Genomic DNA, 27,789 nt, shown 5'->3' with positions numbered 1-27,789 from the left:
CATAAAACTTTTCAACAAGTTGGTTTGCATCTCTCCTTGCTCTTTGATAATTTTTTTTCCAACTCTACTATTCTCTTCAGGGACTCTTTCCCAGAGGTCTCAAACTCTGTACTTGTGCTGCTACTTCTCCAATCTGGTCCTCACAGTTTTGTTCAGATCAGTGATCGTCTTCCATATAATAATCAAAGTAACTCCTGAAGAATCTCCACTGCAATTCCAACAGCAGGGCAAGTTGTCATTTTTCACTCTGAATAACTACATGGACAAATTTCCTACCACCACCCACCAGCCCTTATTTCCATCTCTGAGGGAGGCCAAAGAATACCAACCAGACACATAAATTTAGGTTAAAACAATAAGGCCTTATAGAGCTCTTAGTGATCTGCTAACTGGCAGAATCAGAACCAAGAGTCTCTCTGAGCCATGGGTTGCAGGCCATTTCATTAACTTCATGACATCATTTTATTCATTATTATTCACACATGTTAGTTCATTTTCCAATTACAATACAATTACTTCAATAAGATCCAATGATAAATTGTATATGACTGCACTTTGCCACTAGGCCCATACTTGGTTCATTGGTCATGTGATTTTTTTTGTCAATCTTACTTCATTAATAATTTTCCTTACTATTAGCAGTACTATAATGACTTATGTACTCGTAGTTTCACGCCTGTCAACAATTCAATACATTGGACATCTTATAACAATGTGTTATTTTAGGGCACAATGACCTGTTCTCTTTTCTAGGACTCTATTATCCAATCATACAGGAAGTAGCAGCTGGGATAACACATCTATTTAAAAACTTTAAGTAACAGCTTGTCAGTAATGCTAACCAAGCAATATTCTTTTTTACTGTAATTCTAAAGCATTTCTATATCATTCAGCTTCATCTTTTATTATCTACTATATATTCCAGGCAAAAGATAGTCTTATACATATTGGGGTTTGGGCCCTCCTATATCCTGCTTAATACTATTATTCCTATAACCTCCCTCCTCTAATCCTGTGAGGTATCACTAATTTGCCCCAAGTGTGTCAATATTATGCAAGAGGGGTACAGGATGTTGTCACAGTTGGCATCATATTCAATTGCTGAAGGAGGAAACCTTACAATATCTGATTACATTAATATGTGTGAAATAATTTCTTATTCAGACATCTTATCCCCATAAAATATTGTTCTTATACATTTCTACATGTAAATATACTTTAAAGTTTCATCCTGTCAAGAGCTTACCATACCTAAGGAAACAATTTAACAAAACTTCTCTTCAAGAAAGACTATTCCTGTGCTCTTCTAAGAAAGATGTGACCAGTGCAGACTACTACAGATATCTTCAGGTTGTGCTCACATTTCGAGGTGTTGAAGTCTGGGTGACCATGCTATAATCTCTTACATTCTCATGTTTAGTATTACACACTCCACAATCCAGAAACCTCTAACTCTGGATCAGGAAAAGTTACTGAGTATCAGTCATGAGACAGTACAAGGGGTGTTCAATAATTTATCTACTTTAGTATGAAAGAAAGTAGCAAGCATGTTGAAACAAGTCTATGCATGTTGTGATATGTCTCAAGGTTACTCATGCACAGTTGTGGTTCAGTGCATATCTAACATTCCAAGAGACAGGATATCAGGAGAGTCTTCATGCGAATCAAGTAAGAAACTGCTAGATTTGGAGCACTATTCAGTCAAAGGAGATCCAAGAATGCATGACTGCAATTTATAGTGTGTCTGCCCCGTCATCCTACAAAGTAAAATTTTGGAGCAAGCAGTTTAAGTGGGGTAGAGAATCCACTGAAGATGCCCCTTACACTGAGCGGCCTGTGGCAGCAACTTCCACAGAAATGTGTAAGAAAATTGAGGATTTAATTTTGTCAGATAAATTAAGGTTTCTCGAATAGCTGAAGAAATGGGCAGGTACGGTTTCGAAAATTATTCATGAAAAGTTGGGCATATCCAAAGTTAGTGCAAGATGGGTTCCAAGAATACTGATGCCATGTCAGAAGCTCCATGAGACTCCTGTGCTGTCAGGAGAACTTGGAGATGCTCCATGAAGACCAAGTGAATTTTTTTCATCGTTTGATGACTGGAGATGAGACTTGGGTCTATCACAAAAATCTTGAGTCCAAAATTGAGCCAATGCAGTGGAAGCACAAGTCATCCCCCACCCCAAAAAAGTTCAAGACAAAATAATCCGCAGGCAACATCATGGCAACTGTCTTCTGGGATGATGAAGAACGTTTGCTTCTGGAGTTCATGCCACACAAGACAACCATAACCAGGGAGAATTCTACCAACACAATGATCACTTTGCAGGAGTCAATCGAGGAGAAAAGATGAAGAAAACTCACAGCAGGTGTGCTGCTTCTTCATGACAATGAGCCTGTGCACATATCATGGCAATCATAGGCTGAACCACACACCCTACAATCCCAACCTGGCTTCCTTGAATTGTTATCTGTTCTGTTTTGAAAAAAATTCCCTGCAGACAGCGGTTTTCAAGTAATGAAGACATCAAGGAAGATGTGACGTCCTGGTCTGAAGGTCCAACAGAATTCTTTTCAAAAGGGTTAAAGTCATTGAAGGAAAAGTGGATGAAGTTTATGGAGCTATCAGGGGACTATACAGAAAAATAAAATAAAACATATTTGAGAACTCTTTTCTTTCATACTGAGGTAGATAAATTATTGAACACTCCTTGTATCTGTTGCAGTAACCAGAGCCCATCTCTTATTAGCCAATGGTGTCTTCATTCTCTTCACTGTACTTTTGCGGATAGGCACTCCAGCTAGGCAGCAAAGAGGGCATGGGAATGAGTCTCTTAAAGTGAGCAAAAACTAAGAAATAGATACAAGATTCAAGACAGGATGAATACATACAATCTTCCTAAAAATTACATCCTATAAAACACATAGACCTCGATGTACAAAACATTTCCTTACAAGACTGGTTTTAACCAGTCTTACTTGCAAGGAAACTCTCCTGCCGATGCACAAAAGGGTTCTCCATGGCTGCTACCACTCGTCGGTAGCAGCCACCGAGAATCCTATGCTAATGCATTACAAGGAGCTCTTTTGAGGAAACTTTTTCTTCTAATGTCAAAGCGACGAGGTAGGAGCGCCTCTGGAGCCTCGCAGCGCCCCAAGCCCACCATGTTAGGCTCACTGGATAACTTTTTGACAAGGCTCCAGAACGCAATGACATTGGAGGGACGCCTGCTGGAGACGCCAGCTTGGAGCAGAGGTACAGCGGATCTCCCAGGACTTGAAATCTCGCTAAGCCCAACTGTAGAGCTCTTCCTCCTCATCCGCAGGTCCTAAGCGGGTTCAGGATACACCAGTTTTGATGGTGGCTCCTGTCCCAGAGGCCCTAGTGGTAACATCAGCGGACATGGATTCTCTTCGAGTTGTGGAAGTTTCATCTAAGGAATCTGTGAGTTTACCAACTATTGAGCAGGAGCAAAAACCCAATGGATGTAATTGGGATGAGAGACAGTCTGGTGAGCAGTTTACAACTGTGCAAATGCAAAATTATTCCTTAATTAAACCCCCTGAAGTTACTCTTGATGTTTTAAGGGATTCAGGGGCTAATTTGGGGAAATCATTGTGCCCTCAAATTCAGTGTCTGGAAGGAAGAATTAAAAAACAAAAATAATTATTAAAATAATTAAAAGTTGAAATAGGATCCTTAAAACCTCGGTTGGATAAATAGGATAAGGACCTAAGTAAGATATGTCAAACTTAGGATGTTATAATTAAGGAAAATGGGAACTTGAGGAGAAAGAAAGAGATATTGGGCAATAACACTCAAAATAATTTACGGTTCCTGAACTTTCCTCAGGTGTTTGAGGTAATGCCGAGGGAGATGTTGAAAAGATATTTCCTGGAAGTATTTTCAGTTTCAGAAGAATCAATTCCACCTTTTTCTCAGGTTTATTATTTACCAATTAAAAGGCCACTAGATCAGCAAATTCCTAATCAAAATCAAAATGGAGAACAGTTAGACATTTCAACTATTTTGGAGACCTCTGATAAAGAGGCAGCTTAGTGGCTTTGGTGGCACTTTTGCCAGATAAAATGTGGATTTTGAAAATGTTCTTCAAAAACAGACATAAAGAGTTTCTGGATTTTAAGATCCAGATATTCACGGGACACTCAAAAGTGAAGGCGTCAGTTTTTGCTTTTGAAACCAGGAGTTATACTTATAGGGAGAGTCTTCTATTTGAGATACCCATGCAAATGTATGGTGAGATATCAATCTTTGAAATATGTATTTTTTAACCTTCTCATCTAACTGCTTTTCAATCCATGAACGCCTTGAAGAAGTATGAAGTTTGAGCTCTTAAAGGATTGATAGTTTCTATAATAAGGTGTCAGATGCCATAATTTCCTCTTTATTTTCTCTAGTTAATCTAGTAGTACCTTTATAATTTCCGCTTTATGTAATCTTGGATCTATTATTGTGGACTTGAGAATGATTAGTCTACAATTTTCTTCATATTTTTGTTTTTTTTCTGAAATGTATAAGACTGTATCACTCATTTCTGTACAAGATTTATGCTTGATAATGTAAATGAAACTTGATAAATAAAAAATAATAATAATTAAATGATTCCATAGTTCTGATAGGAGCCCTGATGTTCAGCCTCTGGCTATCAATGCAATGACTAAAGTAAATTGAGAGATGAAAGTAGTGGGAGAAACCTTAGATAATTGCAAACCAAGGCTCATGGTGGCAGGTCCCAGTGCATTCTGGGATGTACCGGGGAGGAGCCTAAGGCCCTGATTAGCTCAGATGCCTCCCATAGGAGGGGTCTTAGGCATCTGAGCCAATCAGAGTCGTGGGTCCCTCCCCGGTGCATCCCAGAATGCACCGGGAAGGGGAAGGCCCGCCATATTGCAGTAGCTGCCCTGCTGGCAGGAGGGAGTGGGCATCCCTCATGCCAGCCATCAGATAAAGGTACAGGGGCATTTGGGGGGTGGCAGGGGGATAATGAAAGTGCCTGGGAGTTGTCGCAGTGAAGTCAGGGAGTGTCAAGGAGATCTTGGGGATGACGGGGTGGAATTGGGGAGTGTCAGGGAGAGGATGGGGAGTGTCAGAAGAATCTTGGGGTGTCAGGGTAGAGTCAGGGAGTGTCAGGGGACTGTTGGGGTGTTGGAGTGTGTCAGAGGTGGAATCAGGAAGTGTTGGGGTGGAGTCGGGGAGTGTTTGGTGGGATTCTGGGGATGATGGGGCCAGCAGCAGGAGGGAGAGGGCATTCCTCCTGCCATGGACTGTGTCGGGAGGGTTCGCCATTGCAGTAGGAGGAATTGGGCATTTCTTCTGCCACAGACATTTGGGGGGCTTTAGGGGTTCCAGCAGGAGAGAGTGGGCATCCCTCCTGCTGGTTGATTCCGCGGGGGAAAAGGGTTTCCTGCTGTGAACTGATTGTGGCAGGGAGATTCCCTTGCTGCAATCAGCTTAGTGACCACGTCTATTTGAAATGTAGATCAGCATTTTGATGGCCTACTTTTTAGGTGCCTATCATAGCCTTAGGGAGATGCCTAGGTCTGCCTAAGCATGCCTAAGGCCACTTCCGGGTGAAACCACATCCACGCCTAGCCTTAGGAAACCTTAAGTGTCCCTATGCATCTCCCTCAACAGCAACAGATGCCTATAGTGTAGGCAGTCTGACTCAGGGTATTTGTTTTTAAAAATGTGTGTCCCGATTGGCTGGTTAGACACCTACTGCCACCTGCAATCGGGACACAGTTTATAGAATTTGGCCCTCTGTGTTTCGGCAGTGGATGCCTTAATCGTAGCAGAAAAAAAATGATTTTTATCCCACTTTGTTTTGTGACTCTTTAGTAAGAGGGCTGTACACATTTGCAGAAGTCAAATATGGGTTTGATTTACTGCCTTCCAATGCAATTGCACTTTTAAGTGTCTCCCCATTTTGGGTGAGAAATTTGCTGTGTTGATGTTCCATCTGCTCAGGGAGTAGGCCAGAATTGGGAAATTGTGCAACCTGGACAATTTGACATTGTTTAAGCAGTGGAAAAAAAGTTTATCAGAGAACTGCAGTTCAAGAAGTTAAAACAAATATTCTGTTCATTTTGGAATCGATTACGCAACCAGCATGTGGCCGTGTATCAAGGCTTAATTCACTACAAAAAAAACATGAACCACTGGCCAGGCAGTCATTTCAAATGAATAACGCCAACTTTCCAGGCACATATTAGCTCTGTAAATACACCAGTTTGAGGCACGTCATTTTGATATTTTTCCTCTTCACTACACAAGAATAACAAATTTATAATACCTTTAAAACAGGTTAGTGTTTGTTTCACAGAGAAATTCAAGTAACAGAGCACAGCTGCCATGACAAGCTGCCGATGTTGTCACCCAGTCACCATAATGTGTTACTCATAAACTGATAACATGCCTGGTCTGATCTGGATCCAGGCCATCAGCATATTTCCGGGAGTAGCAAAAAGCTTTTGAAAGTCTAACTTCAGATCTGTTTGTGGAAGCAGTCTCATTCTGCAGCCATGAGCATGGGGAAAAGGTTGTCGCTGGATGATTCTCTTTTGCAGAATGACAGGCATTCCAGTTTCTTAAATATTGGCTCCGAATCTCCCCTCAGTCCTACAGACAGTGTTAGATCAGTGTTTTTAAGGTGAGTTTTGCTCATTTTTATCTACTAGAAACAGGCTATTTAATCAATAGTAAAAAAAAAAATTTGTTTTCAAATAGGAAGTGAATTATTATAATCCATATGCAAAGCAGTGATAAAAACGTGGCAATTCATGTAGCAAAACATGGACTCCATTATAAAAATTAGTGTGTGAGCCTCGATCACCTCCTATTTTATAGGTGGTAAAGGTCCATTACTACTACTACTATGAATTATTTCTATAGTGCTACCAGACACACATAGTGCTGTACAGTCACAAAGAAGACAGTCCCTACTCGAAAGAGCTTAAGATCTAAACAGACAAGACAGACAAACAAACAGGATGTCATGGATGCAGTTAAGGGGAACGGTTAATCTACTGGCTGGGTTGGTGGGCAGTGGAGAGTAGGGTTATGGATTGAAGGCTATATCAAAAATGGGAATTTTCAGTCTGCTTTTAAATAAGGGGAGGGAAAGGACTTGGCGGACAAACTCAGGTAATTTATTCCAGGCATAGGGGGCAGCAAGATGAAAGGAAGGAAGTCTGGAATTGGTAGTGGAGAAGGGTACAGCTAAGAGTGATTTATCTGAGGAACGGAGTTCTCTGGGAGGTGTATAAGGAGAGAGAAGAGAGGAGAGCAGAATGAACACACTTGTAGGTCAGTAATAGGAGCTTGAACTGTATGTGAAGGTAGATAAGGGAGCCAGTGAAGTGTTTAAGGAGAGGGTGACATGAGTGTAGCGAGGTTGGTAGAAGATGAGTCATGTTGTAGAGTTCTGCACAGATTGCAGGAGAGAGAGGCAGCACTGCAAAAGACCAGTTAGAAGTAGAATGCAGTAATCTTAGCGTGAGGTTACAAGAGTGTGGACAAGGGTCTGGGTAGTGTGTTGAGAGAGGAAGGGGTACATTTTGGTGATGTTGTAGAGATAGAAGTGACAGGCCCTAGCAATTTGTTGTATGTGCATAGAAAATGAGAGGTCGGAATTGAAGATGACTTCAAGTTTGCGAGCAGAGACTAGAACAATGACAGTATTATTTACAGAGATGGGGAATGGAGGAAGAGAAGCAGAGGGTTTAGGAGGAAAGAGGAACAGCTCAGTCTTGGACATGTTTAGTTTCAGATGACATAGTCCACTGAATATGATAGGGTATTAAATAATTCAAAAATGGAGAGAGAAAAAATGGTCGATTCACAAAAATAATAATCTCATTCATATGATATTGGCATAAATTTAAATGCAAATATACTCACCGTAATTGTTATGCTTCACATGTCCTTCTCATATGCTCAGAGACATGAAGCTCTATAGGGAATATACCCCTTCGTGGAGCTTACCATCCACTCATTGCATATAATTATTTCTTTTATTTTTTTCTTTGCTATTACTCTTTAACTTGTGCAACTGTTTATCAGCCTTGCTCAGTAGAAATAAACAAGCGACTTACTGGTATCTCAAAGAGTAATAGCAAATAATAAATAAAAGAAATAGTCATATGCAATGAATGGATGGTAAGCTCTGCGATGGGATATGTTCCCTACAGAGCGTCATGTCTCTGAGCATATGAGAAGGACATGTGAAGCATAACAATTACGGATTAGTATATTTGCATTTAAATTTATGCCAATATCATATGAATGAGATTATTATTTTTGTGAATCGACCATTTTTTCTCTCTCCATTTTTGAATTATTTAATACCCTATCATATTCAGTGGACTATGTCATCTGAAACTAAACATGTCCAAGACTGAGCTGTTCCTCTTTCCTCCTAAACCCTCTGCTTCTCTTCCTCCATTCCCCATCTCTGTAAATAATACTGTCATTATTCTAGTCTCTGCTCACAAACTTGGAGTCATCTTCAATTCCGACCTCTCATTTTCTATGCACATACAACAAATTGCTAGGGCAAATTGCTAGGGATTAGTATATTTGCATTTAAACTTATGCCAATATCTAATCTAATCTAATCTAATCTAATCTAATCTTTTGTTTATATACCGGGTCATCTCTCAGTTGAGCTCGACTCGGTTCACATATAATTAAGACTAGACTAGAGTACATAGCAGAAAACATAGGAGAAGGAAGAACTAATTAAAAACTAAAGTACTATATTTTTTGCTCTATAAGATGCACTTTTTTCCTCCCAAAAAGTGGGTGGAAATAAGGGTGTGTCTTATGGAGCGAATATACACCCCCCCCAGTACCTTTAAATTGTGCTAGTTTCTGGATGGCAGCCTCCTCATGATGTTGGGGCCCGCGGCGCACAAGCATGCTCCTGCATGGGCCTGCGCAACTTCTCACGGGACTCACGAGAACTGACCACATGCGGGCCAATGCAAGAACGCGCTTGTGCGCCACTGGCCCCGACATCATAAGGAGGCAGCCGCCAAGCGACCAGCACAAGCGGGAAGTGGCGCACAATCAGGAACTAACTGGGACTGGCCCACAGTGCCCCACGATCTACACATCGGGGAGAGAGGCAGCACTCCTATCTGGAGGACACGACGACTGACTCAGGACCAGTTTCTGAGGGAGGATCCGAATCGGAGGAAACCGCGTCAGACTCTGGCTCCAATCCAGCTCGGAGTTGGAGAAGTGAAGCTGAGCTCGCTGCCACAGTTGAAAGAGGGCGTACAAACAGATCGGACGTTGCCTTATTCATAATTGAGTTCTTTCCAGCTTGGATCCCTCACTGCCTTTTATCAGGCCCAGTGCCACACCCACGTGCATGGACAGGCCTGCTGCCGAGAAAAGAATGTTCTGATGCTGCGAGGGACGACGGGGAGAGATGCAATGATGGAGGGCACTGACAACGCTTGAGGCACAATAAGCCGCAAACAGGTCCTCTAGGAGCATGTTTGCCTTCCACAGTGTACTTAGATGCAGTGGCTCCTGAAAGGAATGTTGCTGTTAGAGAAATTAGGGTCTCAGTTTTGGAGGAAGTGTGCCCCTGATAACCTTAAGCAAGAACTACACCAATCAGAAAGATATAAATCCCAGGACTTGTTCTGACTTGGGCTCCTGCAGCTCCTTCCTTCCCTCTTTTAGCCTCTACAACTAATGGCCAAGTCGTAGCAGCCCCTGCCTTGCTTCTTCCTCTCCCCCCACCCAGGAAAAGCTCGCACTCTGTGAAATATTCCAGTAAGACAAGCTCTTTACTAAAAAGACCTCGGTAATCTTTGTAAAGTCCAACATCGTGTGTTGTGTATTTTAAATATATTTCAGTTAGCAAAATGATGTAGAGGGGAGGGGGACTAGGTGCAGAGTCTGGCAGAGAGTGAGGGGGGCTGGGTGCAGCACCTGGCATAGAGTGAGGGAGGCTGGGTGCAGAGTCTGGCATATATTAGTATACAATTTGGTTCAGAATATTTTTTTCCTTGTTTTCCTACTATAAATCTAGGGTGCGTCTTATGGTCAGGTGCATCTTATGGAGCGGAAAAATATGGTACATAAGAAAAGCATTAAAAAATAACTATAATATCATTTCATTGAGGCGAATAAACCATTTAAAAATTATGAGAACAACAAAGTTTTCAGGAATTTACAAAATAATTGCAGCTGGCCTAAAAGCCTAATGGAGTCAGGAAGTTCATTCCAGATCTCTACAAACTTGAAAACAAAAGATCAACTGAGCTTCCCAGTGAGATTATTATTTTTGTGTAGTTTCAGATGACGGAAGGACATCCAAGCAGCAATGTCAGCCAAACAGGCAAAGACATATTTTTGGACTTTAGGTGAAATTTCGGGTGTAGAGAGGTAGATCTGGGAGTCATCAGCATATAGGTGATACTGGAAGTCATGGGACATGGGAGGAGATCAGGTACTGAGGGAAGAGGTGTAGAGAGAGAAAAGAAGAGTTCCTAAGACAGAACCCTGGGGTATGCCAACCGCTAGCAGGGTAGCAGCAGAAAATGACCCACTAACATTTACGCTAAAGGTGCAAATGGAAGAGGTAAGAGGCAAACCAAGAGAGGATAGATTTGCAGAATCCAAGCAAGGACAGCATATTAAGAAGTAATCAGTGATTAACAGTATCAAAGAGAGCAGACAGGTCAAGAAGGATGAGGATCGAGTATAGGCCCTTAGATCTGGCCATGAACAGGTAGGGTTGCCAGATTTTACTTTTGGAAAATCCGGAACCCCTAGCCCCGCTCCAGCTCGCCTAATTCCGCCCATCTCTGCCCTAATCCTTCCCCCATGCTCCAACCCCACTGCCTGCTCTTGTTGGGTAATGATGTCCACGCATGCATGGATACTATGGGATAACATCACGCACATGCGTGTGTGCACATGATGTCATCGCATGACGGCTGCACATGCACAGACGTCCTCCCTGCCCGACACAGCTTTTCAAAACCCAGACAAAGTGCCAGCTTTTGAAAAGCTGTCCAGACCCCCAGACATGTCCTCAAAAGGAGGACATATCTAGGGAAATCCGGAAGTCTGGTAACCCTATGAACAGGTCACTGCAGACTTTTGTGAGTGCAGTCTCTGTAGAGTGTTGGGGGGTGAAAGCCTGATTGTAGAGGATCAAAAATCTGTCACGTTGAAAGGAAGTCCAGGCAGTGACGGAGAACAGCACGCTCAAGTAGTTTGAAGAAGAACGGAAGAAGGGAGACAGGGAAATAGTTAGATGGGTAGGTGGGGTCCAGAGAGGGTTTTTTGAGACGTAGCTTAACCGCCGCATGTTTGAAGACAGCAGGGATAGTTGCAGTGGAAATGGATAGGTTGAAAATATGGCAGCTGGGAGGGATAACAGTATGTAAGATGGGGTCAAGTAAAGGGGTGGGAATAGGATCTGAGGGGCATGTCATAGGCTTGGCTGAAGACAAAATTGTGCGGTTTCTTTCTCTGTGATTTCAGAGAAGGAAGAAAAGTCAGCGGCGGTTGTTGACAGAGGGTTGAGAGGGTGGGACCAAGCAAGAGGAGCTTCCTGAGTTGCTTGGGTGAAGAATGAAGGGTTGGTGTGAGTTTGAAGGTCAGGAGAGTGGATGGTGATAGGAGAGAAAGATGTAACTGCAGTGAATTCAAGGGTGATCTTCTGGACCTTGTCATAGAAGTAATCAAAACAGTAATAACTTGGAGTACAAAAAAAAACTTTCCTGTAATTATATTAAACCTACTATTCAACACAGGATTCACTATATAAATTAAACATAAAAAACGCTGTTCTTTCTACATGAAGATGAATAAACAATGAATAATGTGATATGATAAGTGCTCAGACCGTCAACCTTTGTGTTTTAATAGTGAACTTAAACATAGGTTGCTACTGGGACCATCATGGCACTTTATCGGTCCTGTTCCGCTCCCTTTAAACAAATTTATGCTATTATATTCCTAAGAAGAATGTCTACTTAGCTGATATCTGGAGCGGGTAACTCTTCTCATGCTTCTTTCTGCTTGTCAATATCCAATAATCCCCTTAAATCTTTATAACTATAAACTCTTGACTCAAGTTTTGCTTGAGTGACGTTTCTTCAGGAGGGAAATTACAGTAATGGGACTGCTGGTCCAAACAATCTGACAGCTTAAGTTCACTATTAAGGCACAAAGGTTGAGGGTCTGAGCATATATCACATCACATTATTCATTCATTTTCATGTAGAAATCAGGGAAGTGGGGGTGGGGTCGTCAGGAGCAGTTGTTGTGGGGGGTTGGGTGATGGCGGGAGGGGGTTAGAGTCAGGGGACTGTGCAAGCACAGTGGGAAAGAGTGGGCATCTCTCCTGCAGCCAGGCTTTGGTGTTCAGAGATTGTGCAAGCTTGGGAGGAGAGAGTGGACATCTCTCTTGCTAATCTTCGATTTGGGTTTGTTTTTTTTAAAAAAAAATTGCATGTGGAGGGGTCTCAGCTGTCAAACCTTACTTTCCTATGAGTGTCTGAGCCAATTAGTGCTCAGGCATTAAGCAGAAAATAAGGCTACGACAGCTCAGACCTGTCAGCAAAGTTTGGCTGCAAATGTGGCATAATGAGGTTAGGGAATCACTCGGCGATGATAGAGAATCACTCAGAGTGCTCATTTTAATATTAATGACCTCGTTGTACTACATTTGCATGGCAGTATCAGAGACTAGTAGAAAACTTAGAAAATATCACAGTAAGTCATTTTAATAATCTGCCACTAAAATACATGCATGCTAAACCAGCTGGAACCAGTTTAACAACCATGTTAAAGGCAACCTTAAGTTTTGAGAATCTGGCCTTGAGTCACTTGAGGGATTACCACCCCTTTACAACATAATACCTTGAAATGTTTAGAGAATAATACAATAGCATGCATTAGAAAGGAACCCACAATGCCACAAACCACCATTTCTTCTGTCTCCCCAATCCTACCCAGCCTTTCCTTTCAACCTAAACCCCCAGTCCCTCCCTGTCTACCCTCTAACCACTCTACCCTAAATCCATATTTGAGAAGGTACACTTGCATCTGTGACCATAATCTGTCATAAAATGTTGACCTTGCTAATAGATATTTCTCTGGAGCCTCCTGTCTGGCACTACAGAACTCCAGACTTTCAAAGTGCAACACACTTATGTTGCAGTTGGGCCATTGGTCAGTGTCCAGAGGAACAGGTTTTATCCACTGTTGCAAGATATATCTTTCAGCAATTAACAAAACTAGTAATAAAAAATAAATATGTCCCCTTATCTCAGCTGCTATCAATGAAAGTTAGATTTGATCCAGGTGATGTCGAGGATTGGGTCAGAGGACAAGAATTGAAAATTAGTCTATTTGCAGTTGATGTTTTGTTGTTTTTAAGTCTTCCACAATCCAGTGTACCTGCAATCAATTGAGATTTTGATGTGGTTTGAGCACTTAGGAAAAATTCATAGTGATACCTCTAGCCCCTCCCTTACCTGAGAAATGGAAGGAGTCTTTCCCCTAAAGTGGGAAAAAGACCAGTTGAAGTATCTGGGGGTTTAAATTCTAAGAAGACTTGGGAGTTTGTATAAAATTAACATCTGCATGGGAGCTATGGAATGACTTACCATATATATTCGAATATAAACCAAGATTATGGGGCCAAAAAAATGACCCAAAAATGGGGGTCTCGGTTTATATTCGAGTTAGCATTCACCCAGCCTGCCGTAAGACCTGGTGGGCCAGCAGTGGGCCAAGACAGGAGGGATCCCTTCCACCTCCTGTCCTGGCCAACTCTAAGAATTCTCATCTCCTTCCCGTCTCCCCAATTAGTAAAAATGGTATCTTTAAAATCCCTGGTGGTCCTATGATGAACCGGGGCAGAATCAATCTTTCTATGTTCCTGCCTTACGCAGGGTCGCTGTCTGAATGGTTGCCATGAGTTCTCTTGGCAACCTTGCAAATTCCTGTGCAGCCATTCAGATAACAGTTCTGCACAGGGCAGGAATATAGGAAGATCGCTGCTGTCCAGGTTCACCGCTGGGCCACCAGAGATTTTAAAGGTACCATTTTTAATAATCAGGAAGGTGGGAGGGAGGTTAGAATTGTTAGAGTTGGCCAGGATTGTAGGTAGATTATGGGTATAACAAATTAGTGCTACATAAACAAGTCACGTGCACATCTAGTTTCTAGGGCAACCCATAACTACTATCATCACAGATTTGGAATTTTTGTCTGCTTATACGAATACAGAGACCAGAGCTAGATGAAAGATTTTTATTATAGATATAAAAATATAATTCACAAGCCAGCAGTAAATAACTATTTATTGTTCACAAAATATCTGTATACATACATATATCTCAGTAATAATTATCACACAATACTCAATGAGTAATTAGTAAATACAACTAATTCTTACACACTAGGTAATTCCTTATAATAATAATTCCTGATTATAGCAGCAATCTAAAATAGCTTAGCACAGAGGAACCTTAACTCTCCTCTCCCGAAACCAATAGAATTTTTTCTAGCCCAGCTGATAAAGTAGAAAATTCCTTGTCTCAACCCGTGAAGATTATGCCTCCTTCGATCAGGGAGATGGAATTCATCCGTTTTCCTCAACGTAGCAGATGTGAAAATTTCTTAGAATCAGATAAGGCAGTTTGTCACTGGAGCGAGCTGTAAGATATATTTTCTAAAGTTCATGATGCAATAGAAACCAGATCTGTTTCAAAAGCAGTTCTGTGTTTTCACTCTCAGCCGAGAGCTAGGTCACAAGAGGTACTTATCAGTTCTTAATTATTAGAAGGTGTGTGTAGAGAAACCTACGTTAAGATCCAAGCTCCCTTACATCCCAGCATAGACTAATTATTATTAGACACCTTTCTCCTTAGTTCTCGTCAGATGACCCCCACTAGGATCAATCCAGGAACAGAACATGAATCAATAGCCTTTTCTGTCCCAAAGCCTTGAGAGGCACTTCAGTAAATAAAAACAGAAACATACAGATCATAGCATCTCCTACCTCCTCCAGATTTCTCAAGAGCTGAGCACGTAGCTATAGTCAAATGTCCTTGGCTAGAAACAGTTCTTGTAACATACCCAGAATGCATCTGACAGGCAGCAGAGATGATTTTCTTGCAAAAGATGCTTCTTGACATCAGTGAGAGAGGCCTAACCTTAAGTGTGAGGAAGGAATCACCCCTTCAGGATAGGAAAGATACCTCCTGTTCTGGCACACCAGGTCTTATGGTAGGCCTGGTGGAAGCATGCAAGGCTTCGGGAGGGAGGGGGGATAGGGTACAGAGCCTGGCAGGGCAGGGAGGGAGGAGGGCTGGGAGCAGAGACTGGCAGGGCAGGACACTTGAATATAAACACACACACAACCCCTCCCCCCAGTTTATATTTGAGTCAAACTTTTCTCCTCTTTTTTGGGGGGAACAAGGTCAGATCAACCTCAGAGATTTATTTATCTATTTTACACTTACTATACTGCTATGACCATACAGAACAGACCTAAGTAGTTTACAGTCTAAAATCGAAAAGGAAAGTAACGTCAACATATCAATAGGAAATAAAGCATTTCAATCACACAAGGACATAGGATAGGACACAATGAAAAGGAACTAGGAGAACAGTGTCTCTACAGGAGTAACCCAGCTGCACCGAGGCTCTACACCAAACTCAAAGGCTGACACTGGCCAAATAAACAAGGTTTAAATTTCTGTGGGCCGTATCAAAGCAAAAACATCATTGTTCCTAGAAACTTAGGCCCTCTTCTATCAAACTGCGATAGCAGTTTTTAGCGTTGGGAGCTATGCTGAATGGCCTGCGCTGCTCCCGACACTCATTGAGTTCCTATGAGCGTTGGGAGCAGTGCAGGACAGAGAGGGAAACTCAAAGTACCTCATTAGATTTTTGATCATTACTTAAGTCAATTTAATTGTTTTGTAAACTGCTTTGAATCCATTGGGAGATTTAGGGCTCCTTTTACTAAGCTGCGTTAGCGTTTTTAGCGCACGCAGCATTTTAGCGCAAGCTAAACCCACTCTACGTGGCTAGAACTAACACCAACTCAATGCTGGCGTTAGCGTCTAGCACGCGTTATTTTGCTTGTTAATGCCCTAACATGACTTAGTAAAAGGAGCCCTTAGTGGTATATAAGACACCACATTGAAGAGGGCCTTAGATTTATTTCAAAAAGTACAGTATAAAAAAATAACATGAGCAACGAGAAAATTAATGTTTTCTTCCTGACACTTGGCATCTTTTCTCTGCTACAATTTTTCCTAATTCAGGGAAAATCTTGTCCACAGTGATGACTTTTAAAACTGACCCAAGGTTAATGTCAGTAATTCTGGATCTGATAGGAGACTTATTTCCTTTTATAAGTGTAAATGACTGCTCGCACCAATAAGTACTTCCAAACATGGGAATAATTTCATATGTGAATTTTCGAGTATTTTCAAACCTGGCTGGCAAATATTTGTAAAATTCAAGCAAGCCAACTTCACTGTATTTTGTCTTCAAATCTGAATCGCACTGGATCTCAATTACTTCTATTTGCATATGATTAGGTACTGATTCTATATTTATTGAGAAAATCAAAGAAAACTTGTCTTCCAAAGATTTAAAAATCTGCAAATCTTGTTTCAAACTCAGTTCTAAGGCTTAAAATTTTTTCTGCATATTTTTGATACGATGCAATTTCACCTAAACTTGATATATGTTTCATGTCGGAAAGTGCATTAAATCTTAATTTTTCAACTGCTTTCACCAAAGAACTAGCTTACATTGGAATGCTTTAACTTGATCACACATGTTCGTAATAATCTGATCTTTTCCTTGAACTTTTAAATATAATTCGTTTAAGGGCTCCTTTTACAAAGGTGCGCTAGCGTTTTTAGCGCACACACAGGATTAGCGCGCACTAGCCGAAAAAATACCACCTGCTTAAAAGGAGGTGGTAGCGGTGCATGCTAAAACCACTAGCACACCTTTGTAAAAGGAGCCCTAAGTGTTTTGTTATATCAACCACGAAGGATAAATCTTGTAATCATACTGAATCAGAAAGCAACCTTATGTCTCGATTTATAATTATTAAAAACTGACATATTTCTTCTTTCAAGTCCCAGAATTGTTTAAGGGCCTTGGAACAGGATAGCCAACGTACTTCGGTAAAGTAGGACAAACCCAACTATTTGCTTTCTAATTCACTTAAGAAAGCAGAGAATTGTCACTGATTTAAGCTTCGAGGCAACTTCTTATGTTCTTATGAGCACAGTACAGGGGTTCAAGGAAGGTTTAGATAGATTCCTAAAGGATAATGGGATTGAGGGGTACAGATAGAAGTAGAGGTAGGTTATAGGAATAGTCAGGGACCACTTCACAGGTCATAGGCCTGATGGGCCGCCGCTGGAGCGGACCGCTGGGCGCGATGGACCTCTGGTCTGACCCAGTGGAGGCAACTTCTTATGTTTTTATGAAATTAATTATTTTGACAAATGTCAACACATTTTCCATGTTTATTACCTTTGTGCATAATACTTCTTGATGTATAAACCAATGCATATGATGTATCTTGGATCCGTCACACGTTTCACTTTGTTTTTTTTGCAGTAATGCCACAAAACCATTGTTTTTTATGACCACTGAAGGAGCTTCAGCTGTAGCTACAGAAGTTAGTATTTTTTGCAGAAGTTCATAAACACAATTAAATATATCTTGTCCCGTTGTAGTGCCACACATCGATACTAGTTCCAATAATTCCTCAAAAATGTTGAAATTCATGTTGCAAGCACGAAGAAACACAGCTAATAGAACTACACCCCCAAGGTCCATACTCTCATCACAAACAATGGAAAAAGCTTTGAAACTAGATAATTTTGCTTTAATCTGATCACTTAGATTGCCGGCCAAATCAGTAATTCTTTCCGCAACTGTATTTTGAGACAATGAGATTTTTTTTTTTTAAACCTTCACACTTCCAGGCCAAACCATTTCTGCAGCTTTAATTAGACATTCCTTGGTGAAATCACCTTCGGTAAAAGGTTTTGAGTGTTTAGCTATTAACTCTGACAAGGCATAGCTTGCATGTACTGCCACGTCACTTTCTTGTGATACTTTAGTAAAAATGAACTGTTGTTTTTTCAGTCCCAACTTGAGCTCTTTCAACTTTTCTTGTCTCGTGAATCCTTCATAATTGTCATATTTTGATTTGTGCTGTTCATAGTGCCGTTTAATGTTATATAACTCTGGCACACTAATAGCATTATCACATATCAAGCAAATTATTTTATCTTTTACTTCACAGCAAAAATACTCTAATTCCCATTTTTCTTGGAAATTTCGATGTTCATCAGCAATTTTTGAGTAATTGTTAACACAAAAAAATAAAGCATTTCAATAAAAATCAATATCTTTTCTTAAATATTAACTTACCAGACAGAGAATAAGTGCACAAATTAATAAGTGTAATGTAAATAAACCTCTACTCGTATTTTTATTGTACTCCGAAGGCGAAATATTTCATGTTAGGCACACCAAGCAAGTCGATACAAGACTAATGGTGCAGTAGGTATTATTATCGTCTGATTCACTGCTAGTATTAGTGGTGGAAAATGGTGCATTATGTTTAGAGGCGCAAACTTGTCTCAGGACAAAAGATGTCCACATCATAGTACTTAATAAGAATAAGCAACTGGTTACACTCGTACATTGTATTGTTGTTTTCGACTGCTCGGCGCCGATGGATTGCAGGAGAAATTTTGCGACTCTAGTTATAACTTATTGGATTACATTGGCTGGGCCACAAAGATGTTTGTTGTGGGCCGCAAGTTTGACATGCTTGCTCTACACCCTTACGCTAACCAGAGAAGAAGGCATGGGAGAACAACCATGTCTTCAGAGCTGCTTTGAATTTTTGAAGAAGGGAATTCCAGGTAAAGGGGGCTGGGAAGTAAAACACCTGATGACGTGTGAACTCTAACTGAACCTGTTGTGGTTTTATAAACCTAGGTATATTTGACCTACAAACCAAAGAAAATTATCTGCACCTTACCTGAGATTTCTCCTCAGGTAAAACCCTCTCTATTGGACAGATATATGCAGGAGCCGGGCCATGGAGATTGTGTGAACATGGGGAAATGGGGGCATGGTTGATTTATAGAGGTTTTAAAAATAAGCTAGCTGATATTCAAAAATGATTAAATCAAGCAGGAGAGGCTCCTTCCCTTTAAATCACTTGTCTGTGACTAACTGCTGATATTCAGTTTCTCATATACCACAAATTTCGACAAGGATCCTATGTGGTTTACAATAAAATTTCTAAAAAGTGGTTACAGGTTTGAAGAGAAAAGAAAGGTCTTCAGCAATTTTCTAAAGTTGTAATATGAGTCCGGTTGGCATAGGTGCTATAGTAGACTGTTCCATACTTTTGGGCCTTGGAATATGAAGGAGGATTCGTATAGGTTTTTTTTTCCCAGTATACACACCGAAGCGAAGGGAAGCCCAACTTAAAGCACTGTGTTGATCTCGAGTTTAGATACAAGATGCGGTCCAGGGCTGAATATTGTACTTTTCTGCATAAGTTTTAGCAGCCAGCCTAAACCCGGATAGTCAATCCTGGTCCCCAAACATGACCAACATTGCATATCCAGGAATACAGCCGGCAGTGGACATAAAAACGCTGACCGCTGCCAGCTGAATATCGACCAAAAGGTTGGTTGAGCAGACCAAAAAACTAAAAGCTGTTTGTGATTCTTAGATACAGTAAGTTTCAAATACCTATCACCATCTTCCTGTTTCAGAGTTTTAATCTGAGGCTTGGGATTGTTTTAGGCCAAAAGTAAGAGGGTATAACTAGAGATACCAGGCCCTGGAGTTTATAAATAAAATCTGTTTTGAATAACCTGCAGTTCCGTTTGCTATTAACTTTGTCGGGAATGTGAGTTATCACAGATTATTCCAATGAGGTAATGGATTCAGTTCATATGGTCATCTGGTTCACTTCTGATAACTGAGGTACGCACAGGTATAACAGTGCTTGCATAAGATATCAGGGGGTCAATAGATCATGTCTAATAGGCTTAAATAGTCAACAATAATCAAGCTTTATATCAATGATGAATTGAACTTTAGCACCATAAAAATGATGTGCTACCAGTTTAAAGGGATTCTTATGCTGTAAATGACTAAAATCAATACTTGTCCTTTTATCTGAAATGTTTCCTTAGTGTATGTATATATACAAAAAAATGCACGTATACCAATCTGTCTGTGTAGTTTGCAGATGTTGTGTTTGTGGGCATAGATATGAAACCTTAACATTTGCAAAGTTGCACACCAAACCTGAGCCCACTCACTGGGTTGCACATTTTTTGAGCTGCTAGGTACAGACAGGTGAATCTAAAAGGTAGATAATCATTGCTGTTTAACTGAGAAAGAGAGACTCCCGCCTGGTTAAATAGCACTTTGCAGATTAGAAGCATAAGCACTGGCAAGTTAAATGCAAAGCATTGATAAAGAAAGCCAAGAAAGAATATGAAGAGAAACTTGCCAAAGAGGCAAAAACTCATAATAATTTCTTAGGAACATCAGAAGCAGAAAAACAGTGAGGGAATCCATGGGACCGTTGGATGATCAAGGAGCAAGAAGGGCACTCATGGAGGATAAGGCCATAGCAGAGAGACTGAATGAATTCTTTGCTTCAGTCTTTATGGAAGAAGATGTAAGAAAACACCACAGCACTAAAACTGTCTTACTCGACATCATAGACCACTGTTCTTCAACCGCTGGTCCGCGGACCTGTGCCGACCCACAGGAAATTTCTGCCGGTCTGCGCAGGGCTGGCAAGATTAAAATCACCATAGGTCCGTTTTCAGACCTCCTGTCCCATTGTCCCCACACACAGCTTCGGGACAGCGTCCCAAAGCTGTGCTCGGGGACAACGGGACAGGCGATCATTTCCTGTCCCTCCCTCCTTCCTTTCCTCGGGTCCCCTTCTCTTACCGCCCTGCCGCTAAAGCCAACAGGAAGTCTTCTTTCCGACGTCAATTCTGACGTCGGAGAGGACGTTCTGGGCCAGCCAATCACTGCCTGGCTGGCCCAGAACATCCTCTCCGACGTCAGAATTGACGTCGGAAAGAAGACTTCCTGTCGGCTGTAGCAGCAGCGGCAGGGCGGTAAGAGCAGGGGAAAGGAAGGAGGGAGGTTTTTTTTTTTTTTTTTGTGGGGCAGGGAGGGAAGGTGGTAGGCAGGCAAGCAAGCTGGCTTTGGCCAGGGAGGGATGGAGAGAGGCAGCCAGGCTTCGGGGGTGGGGGTGGGACAAAGTGTGGAAGGCAGTGAGAGGGACATGGGAAGGATGCACTGGGGGCACTAAAGACAGGAAGGGGCACTAAGGACATGGGAAGGAGGCACTGGGGGCATTAAAGACATGGGTAGGAGGCATTGGGAGCACTAAAGACAGGAAGGGGCACTAAGGACATGGGAAGGAGGTACTGGGGACACTAAGGACATAGGAAGGAAACAGGGAGGGATTAGAACGGGACAACTGTTGGGCCTGAGTGCAGAAAGAAAGAAATGAAAGAAAGGATACACAGACAGAAGAAAACGCAACCAGAGACTCATGAAATCACCAGACAGCAAAGGTAGGAAAAATGATTTTATTTTCAATTTAGTGATCAAAACGTGTCAGTTTTGAGAATTTATATCTGATGTTTATATTTTGCACTAGATTTGTCTATTTTTCTATAGTTACTGAGGTGACCGAGCTCGCAGAGATGGGGCGGAAACGGGGTTTTTTAAATTTTAGTCCTAGTAGTTTGCCGGTCCACAAAATAATTCTTTTATTTCTGCCGGTCCACGGGTGTAAAAAGGTTGAAAAACACTGTCATAGACGACTGCTGTCAACTGCTAGAAAAGGGAAATGACATCTTAAGTATCCTGCTCAACCTGAATGTAGCCTTTGATACCATTGATCACTCTATCCTCCTCGCCCACCTCGCAGAAATTGCTATCTGGGATACAGCTTTATGCCAGTTCCATTCCTTTCTGAGCCAATGATCTACTCAGCACTAATCTATCCAAATGGAAACAAATCAAATATGGAGTACCACAGGGGGGCCCTACTGTCCCTTCTTCTTTTCTATCTCTACATCAAGCCTGTACTAGATATAGCCCAAAACTACCAAATCAAAACCCACTTCTACACTGACAACATTCAACTATACCTAGGAGCAAATCGCAACATCCAGACCAAATCCCTGCACAACTGCCTATCCAAAATTAAACATTGGATGCCCTTGAGCAAACTTCAATTGAACGCCTCCAAGACTGAACTACTATGGATTAGGAAATAAAAATGTGCCCTACACCCACCCTTCCCTAACCTGGGAATCAACACTTGAAGGGGAGTGTGTGACACAGTGGTTAGGGCTACAGCCTCTGTGTTCTGAGATTATGGGTTTAAATCCCTCGCTGCTCCCTGTAACCCTGGGCAAGTCACTTAATCCCCCCCCCCCATTGCCCCAGGTACACTAGATAGAGTTTGAGTCTACAGATAGGGAAATATGATAAAGTACCTGTATGTAAAACCACTTAGGATATAAGTGGTATAAAAATAAATAAATTTAAAAAAAATAATAAAAACTACCTTGTTGACAAAAGACAAAATTTGGAGCCTAGGAATTATGCTTGACTCAAACCTATCACTCTCCAAACATCTCACAAGTGGTCTCTTCATCCTTCTACTACCGCCATCAGCTCTGAATGATAAGAAACTACTTCATGGAACAAGACTTCTCCCAACTGCTCTATGCCTTTGTCCTCACATGCCTGGATTACTGCAATGCCTTATTCAACGGTCTTATAACAAAAAAAAACACACCAAACTGCAATGTGTTCAAAATGCAGAAATACAGAAATAAGACTACTGAAAAACCTAGCCAAACGCTGCATTTTCAAAGGCTTAGTGCTGGTATATTAATCCCTGTACAACATGACACCCAAATACTTTTCAGACAAACTTTCCCTCTATACCCCAAAGAGAGCACTATGCTCCCAAGATGAAATATGCTTACATACACCACTAGGACGTTCCCTCCAACTCTAGACAGCCTAGAAATGATCTTACTCTCATTTCCTAACCAAAACTCTGAAACCGCCTACTTTCTCACATCAGAGCCCTCAAAGGACACCTCAACTTCAGAAAAACTGTAAAAACCTACCCTTTTGCCTAGTCACTCCCTCAACCCTCCACTCCTCCAACCTCCTCTCTCCACTTTGCCCTACCAGAGTTGACTCAGCAGTACTCTCTAAGGACTGCGACCTAGGGATTGACACTTGAAGATGCCGATCTCTTATGCATAAACTTTATCCATGCACTGAACAATAAGGTCTAAATTCCCATACCACTGCTAAACCCTACGACTATCATCGAACTTAAGTGGTCAGACTGTATCATGCATCCCCTTCCTTCTCCTTACCCAACCGCTCTCCTGATTCTACCCAATTTTCTTCTGAAGCTATGCAATGCTTAACAAAACTCCTTATCTATTATTCTACTGCCAAATGCAAGCCTAGTCATCACCTCTCCAGCATCAATAAGTAATCCCAAATGTAGATATATTGTAATACACTGTATGTAGTCTCTATATTGTAACACTATGAATGTAAACTGTAACCAGTTCTGAACTCTTTGGGGAGGATTAGATATAAATCCAAATAAATAAATAGATCAGCTGGGTCAGGGTCCGATGGTTATGAAATTATTTATCTTTGGGGATACAAGCTTTATAATGAGCCCCCTTGGTTCCGGTACAAGTAAGACCCAAGTCCTGGAACTGCCCCTTTGGCTGGATTCCCAGTCTGGTAACAGCCAGTGAATAATAAGCTGCAGAATTTTTCCTGGTTCTATTCTTAGCACATAAGACAATTCATATGCATCACAAACATTTTTTTTTTTAATCTTTATTGATTTTCAAACTTTGACAGTGCAATAATTGAACATAAAACGCACTATTAATTACACAAGTAATACATAAAACAATCATTTTCTCCCACCCTCCTCCCAATTATTAATACAATAAGACATATTATGTGATTACAATATTATAATTAAGTAATTTTAATCCTCAAAATACATTTCCCTCCCCCCACCCAACCACCCTGGATGTGTAAGGAAATCAAAAACAATTTAGTCCTTCTCTTCACAGAGATATATGCATGCCAACCAGAGAATTTTCTCTTTCTATTTTACCTTCTTCTCCCAAAACCAAACCAAATTCAGCCTGGTGCAGATTCTCTCCAGTCATGTTCAGGTGACAACATGGGCCAATCAGAACCCGTCCAGCAGGTTATGGTCGGTCACGTAGAAGGAAGGTGAATGGGTTTTAGATGGACCCTCCTATCAGGATTGGTATACAATGTCTCACCAAGATGATAAAACAAGACAAACTTCATTGCAATGCCTGTGAAGCTCACTCCTACGCAGTTTCTCAGGAGCTAGTCTGGGGCACACCACAGGTGACTGACCTTGGCTGTGAGGAAAACAGCTTGCTTACAAGTAGCAGTCACGATCCATGATGTCTTTGTTCAGAAAAGATGGTTCATAGCCTAGTAAGGCCTCAAGCCTCCAAAGAGTGATGCAAGGATACCCCTACATCACCAGCAAATTCAGCTAGGTTGCAGGCACTTTTTTAAAAATTTCCATTAGTGTTCACGTTGGCCAGCAACAGGCAAGCAACTGCCCAACAAAACTGATGTGGTCCTGAACAAATATAATTCAGTTTTAAGTTTCATTCATTACTAATTTATACATCTGTAAATTAAGAAAACTGATTATTATGAGCCCTATGACAAAAAGACTATAAGGTACAGCATGTAGGAAATTTTATTTTTTAATTAAAAGTGACAATAAAAATGTATTAACTTCCTCTTCAGCATTAAATTTTACAAGAAAACTTAAGAGCGATAAAAACAAACATGATGCCAAATGGCTCAGATCAGATAAGGGCAGCCAGTAAGATTCCAAATTTCATGCCTATAAATTTTCATACAGAAAGCAAAGTAAGACTGCATAGACTGGTTCAGTCCCTGAGAGAAATGCAATAAAAGCAAACTGGTAGATATTCAAAACAATTTAACCAGCCAGAAACAGTCACTGACTGATTAAACCCCCCTCTCCCCACCCATTTTACAAAACTGTAGCATGGTTTTTAGGAATTCTATGAGCATTGGAGCTGTTACCACTATGGTCGGCGCTATAAACCGTGCTACAGTTTTGTAAAAGGGTAAATTACTTGTTCAGGGATATCTGGTAATTTTCAGTAGCCTTTAACCGATTATCACCCTGAAAATTAGCAGTTAGCGCCTACATGAAAACTGACTAATTTGGGGGCGACCTGGGGATGGAGTCTGTACTTAACCAGACAGGGTAACCGCATAAATGGAACCACATAAAAAAACAGTCCTATCTTTATGCAACCCATGACTGGTTAAGCTCTATCAACTTAACCAGCTATGTGTTAGCTGGCACCGCATAAAACTGGGCATTCGATGCCAAAGCCTGAACATGGCCCAGCATTGAACATCCAGGAATAAACCTGGCAGTGTTCAGCAAAACGCTCACCACTGCTGACTGAATATTTAACCCAGCCTGAATAAAGCAGAGGATTTTGGGGAATAGCCGTTAGTCCTAATTCTCAATTATTAGGGCTCTCCAGGAATTAGGTGTTGGAGTGAAGCTTGCTTTATGTGAAGAATTAATAACATATGGATCTGGAATGGTCAAGATGTCGCCCCTCACCCCTATCTTCCACCCCCACGACCCCCCCATAATCACCAAGCCCCTTTCTTTACTTGCTTATCAAATCTGTTATAATCCTGCAATAAGATCAATAAATAAACCACAGACACTTTATTGATGGTATAACCAGGCCACAGCTTTGTTTATTGGGACAAGCAATTAACAATTGCTTCACCTCCCGAGCTACAAAACATTGTAATTTGACAAAAGCATAATTGTATTCCCCTGACCCCACCACGTCAGCAAGAGCCTAGGGGGTGGCATGGACCTCCATCACCCTATTCTGTGTCACCTTACCCACTGCATCACCACTCAAATGAGCTCACTACCAAATACCCGCTCATCTTCCGATGAGCCAAAACCTTGAAGCTTGGGATTATTGCTACAGGCCTGTAGCCTACAGGCCCCTCCCCCCAAAAAAAACCCCAAAACAAAGCTGCACTTCTTCCATCAACTCAGCAACTACCCATCCCCCCTAGGTGCTCCCCCACCAAAATCTTTTGATCCTCTTCAGTGGTATCCCCATATCTGTTCCCCATACACCAGCCACCACCAACCAGGGGGCAGCACCACTCCCAGTACTCCTCCACAGGACCACCGTTCTTACTCTTGCACTCTGGCATAAATCCTGAACACCCCAATTCGGCACCCGGAAGGCCCTAAGTACACCTGTCTAGAAGGGAGTTACCTCACCCAATGCACGCCAAGTATCAACCACCGCCCAGCTGCATGACTAAATCACATATCCCGAAGGGCATGTGCCCCTGTGAAAACTGGCAACAGTAGCAGCTCCACTGCAAGATACAAATAACTCACCACGCCTTCTACCCCCACCACACTTTCACCACACTCTCACTTCCCCAAACACCCACGTAACCCCTCACCACAAGCTAGAGCAACCAATCACGCGACCCCACCATCCACCACGGCAAAGGTCCCTGCCACCCTGCAATCAACCGCTACCTCCATAACGAACTACCAGAAAAGACCTCCAATCACTGACACAGGGAGATGCCCAGCTGAGAAGTACTGAGGAATAGCTCTGCTTGCACCCCGTGACCCCTGCCCGCGAAACCAGACAAATCACAGAGAGACCAACCGACCATGCTCCCTCAACTTGGCTGCGAGCTCCCATGCCAAGAATACCAGATCGCCCCAAAGAGACAGCAAGAGGGTCCCTGGGAACGGTCCCAATGAATCCATGGCACTTCCAGCCACAGCACACCGTTGCATGATGAAAAGCTGACTCCCACACCTGCTGCACATACCCACTGCAGTCCCCATCAGCGAACCTCTCCTGAGGAGGACATGAGTCTCCCCAGGACATGGAAGTATGCACCCCAACACTGAGAGCCAAAGGCTCCCTGAGCCAAATACTGGAACCGTAAACTCCCTCCCCCTCAATAATAGGCAAACAGAGGACAAGAAGTGCCCTATGACCCACCCCGCCTCCACCGGGAAACCACCCAGCAATGAGGGCTGCTACAGTAGTATCCCACAGCCAGCAGAAAGAGGACACCACGGCTTGCATAGTGTGGCCTCAATCCCACGTACCCAGGAGGATGTATACAAGCCCGACACCAACCGGACAACTGCCACACTTGGCACATACAGCCCCAATGCAGTAGTACTGGCTCATCACCCGGGCTACCCACCCTGAACCAGCCCCCATACACCCATAATCCCAAGCCTCTACCCCACGGGCCAGCCACCCAGCTGTCTGAGCCACCACGACCACCCCAGTAAGGCAGGGACTGGTCTCAGCAGTGCCCAGAAGAACCAATACCACCCAGCAGCACCAACGACGACACAACCACCTCGCACTCCAGCAGTAACCCCTGCCAATCATGGGCCATGACCCGCAGGACTACACCCTTGTTCAAACCACGGAGGGCCTCCACAACACGGAGGGCCTCCAACTCCTCCTTGCTCGTAAGAGAGGAAC

At 42.1% G+C, this 27,789-nt stretch overlaps 1 protein-coding gene across 2 annotated transcripts in view; it reads left to right on the top strand.

Moving 5' to 3' along the window:
* Nucleotides 1–6,510: 6,510 nt before the first annotated feature.
* Nucleotides 6,511–27,789, top strand: part of GRAMD2B (GRAM domain containing 2B) — a 157,775-nt gene continuing 136,496 nt past the window's right edge. For both annotated transcript variants that reach the window (XM_033928988.1, XM_033928989.1), the window contains exon 1: nt 6,511–6,671. In XM_033928988.1, the coding sequence (XP_033784879.1) occupies nt 6,544–6,671 (128 nt within the window). In that variant the 5' untranslated portion in view covers nt 6,511–6,543. The remainder of the gene's footprint in view (nt 6,672–27,789) is intronic.

The sequence above is a fragment of the Geotrypetes seraphini genome, chromosome 1 (genome assembly GCF_902459505.1).
Source record: "Geotrypetes seraphini chromosome 1, aGeoSer1.1, whole genome shotgun sequence".
In the NCBI taxonomy this organism is placed as follows: Eukaryota; Metazoa; Chordata; class Amphibia; order Gymnophiona; family Dermophiidae; genus Geotrypetes; species Geotrypetes seraphini.
The sequence above is the reverse complement of the archived record's forward strand: the minus strand, read 5'-3'. Positions and strand labels throughout refer to the sequence as shown.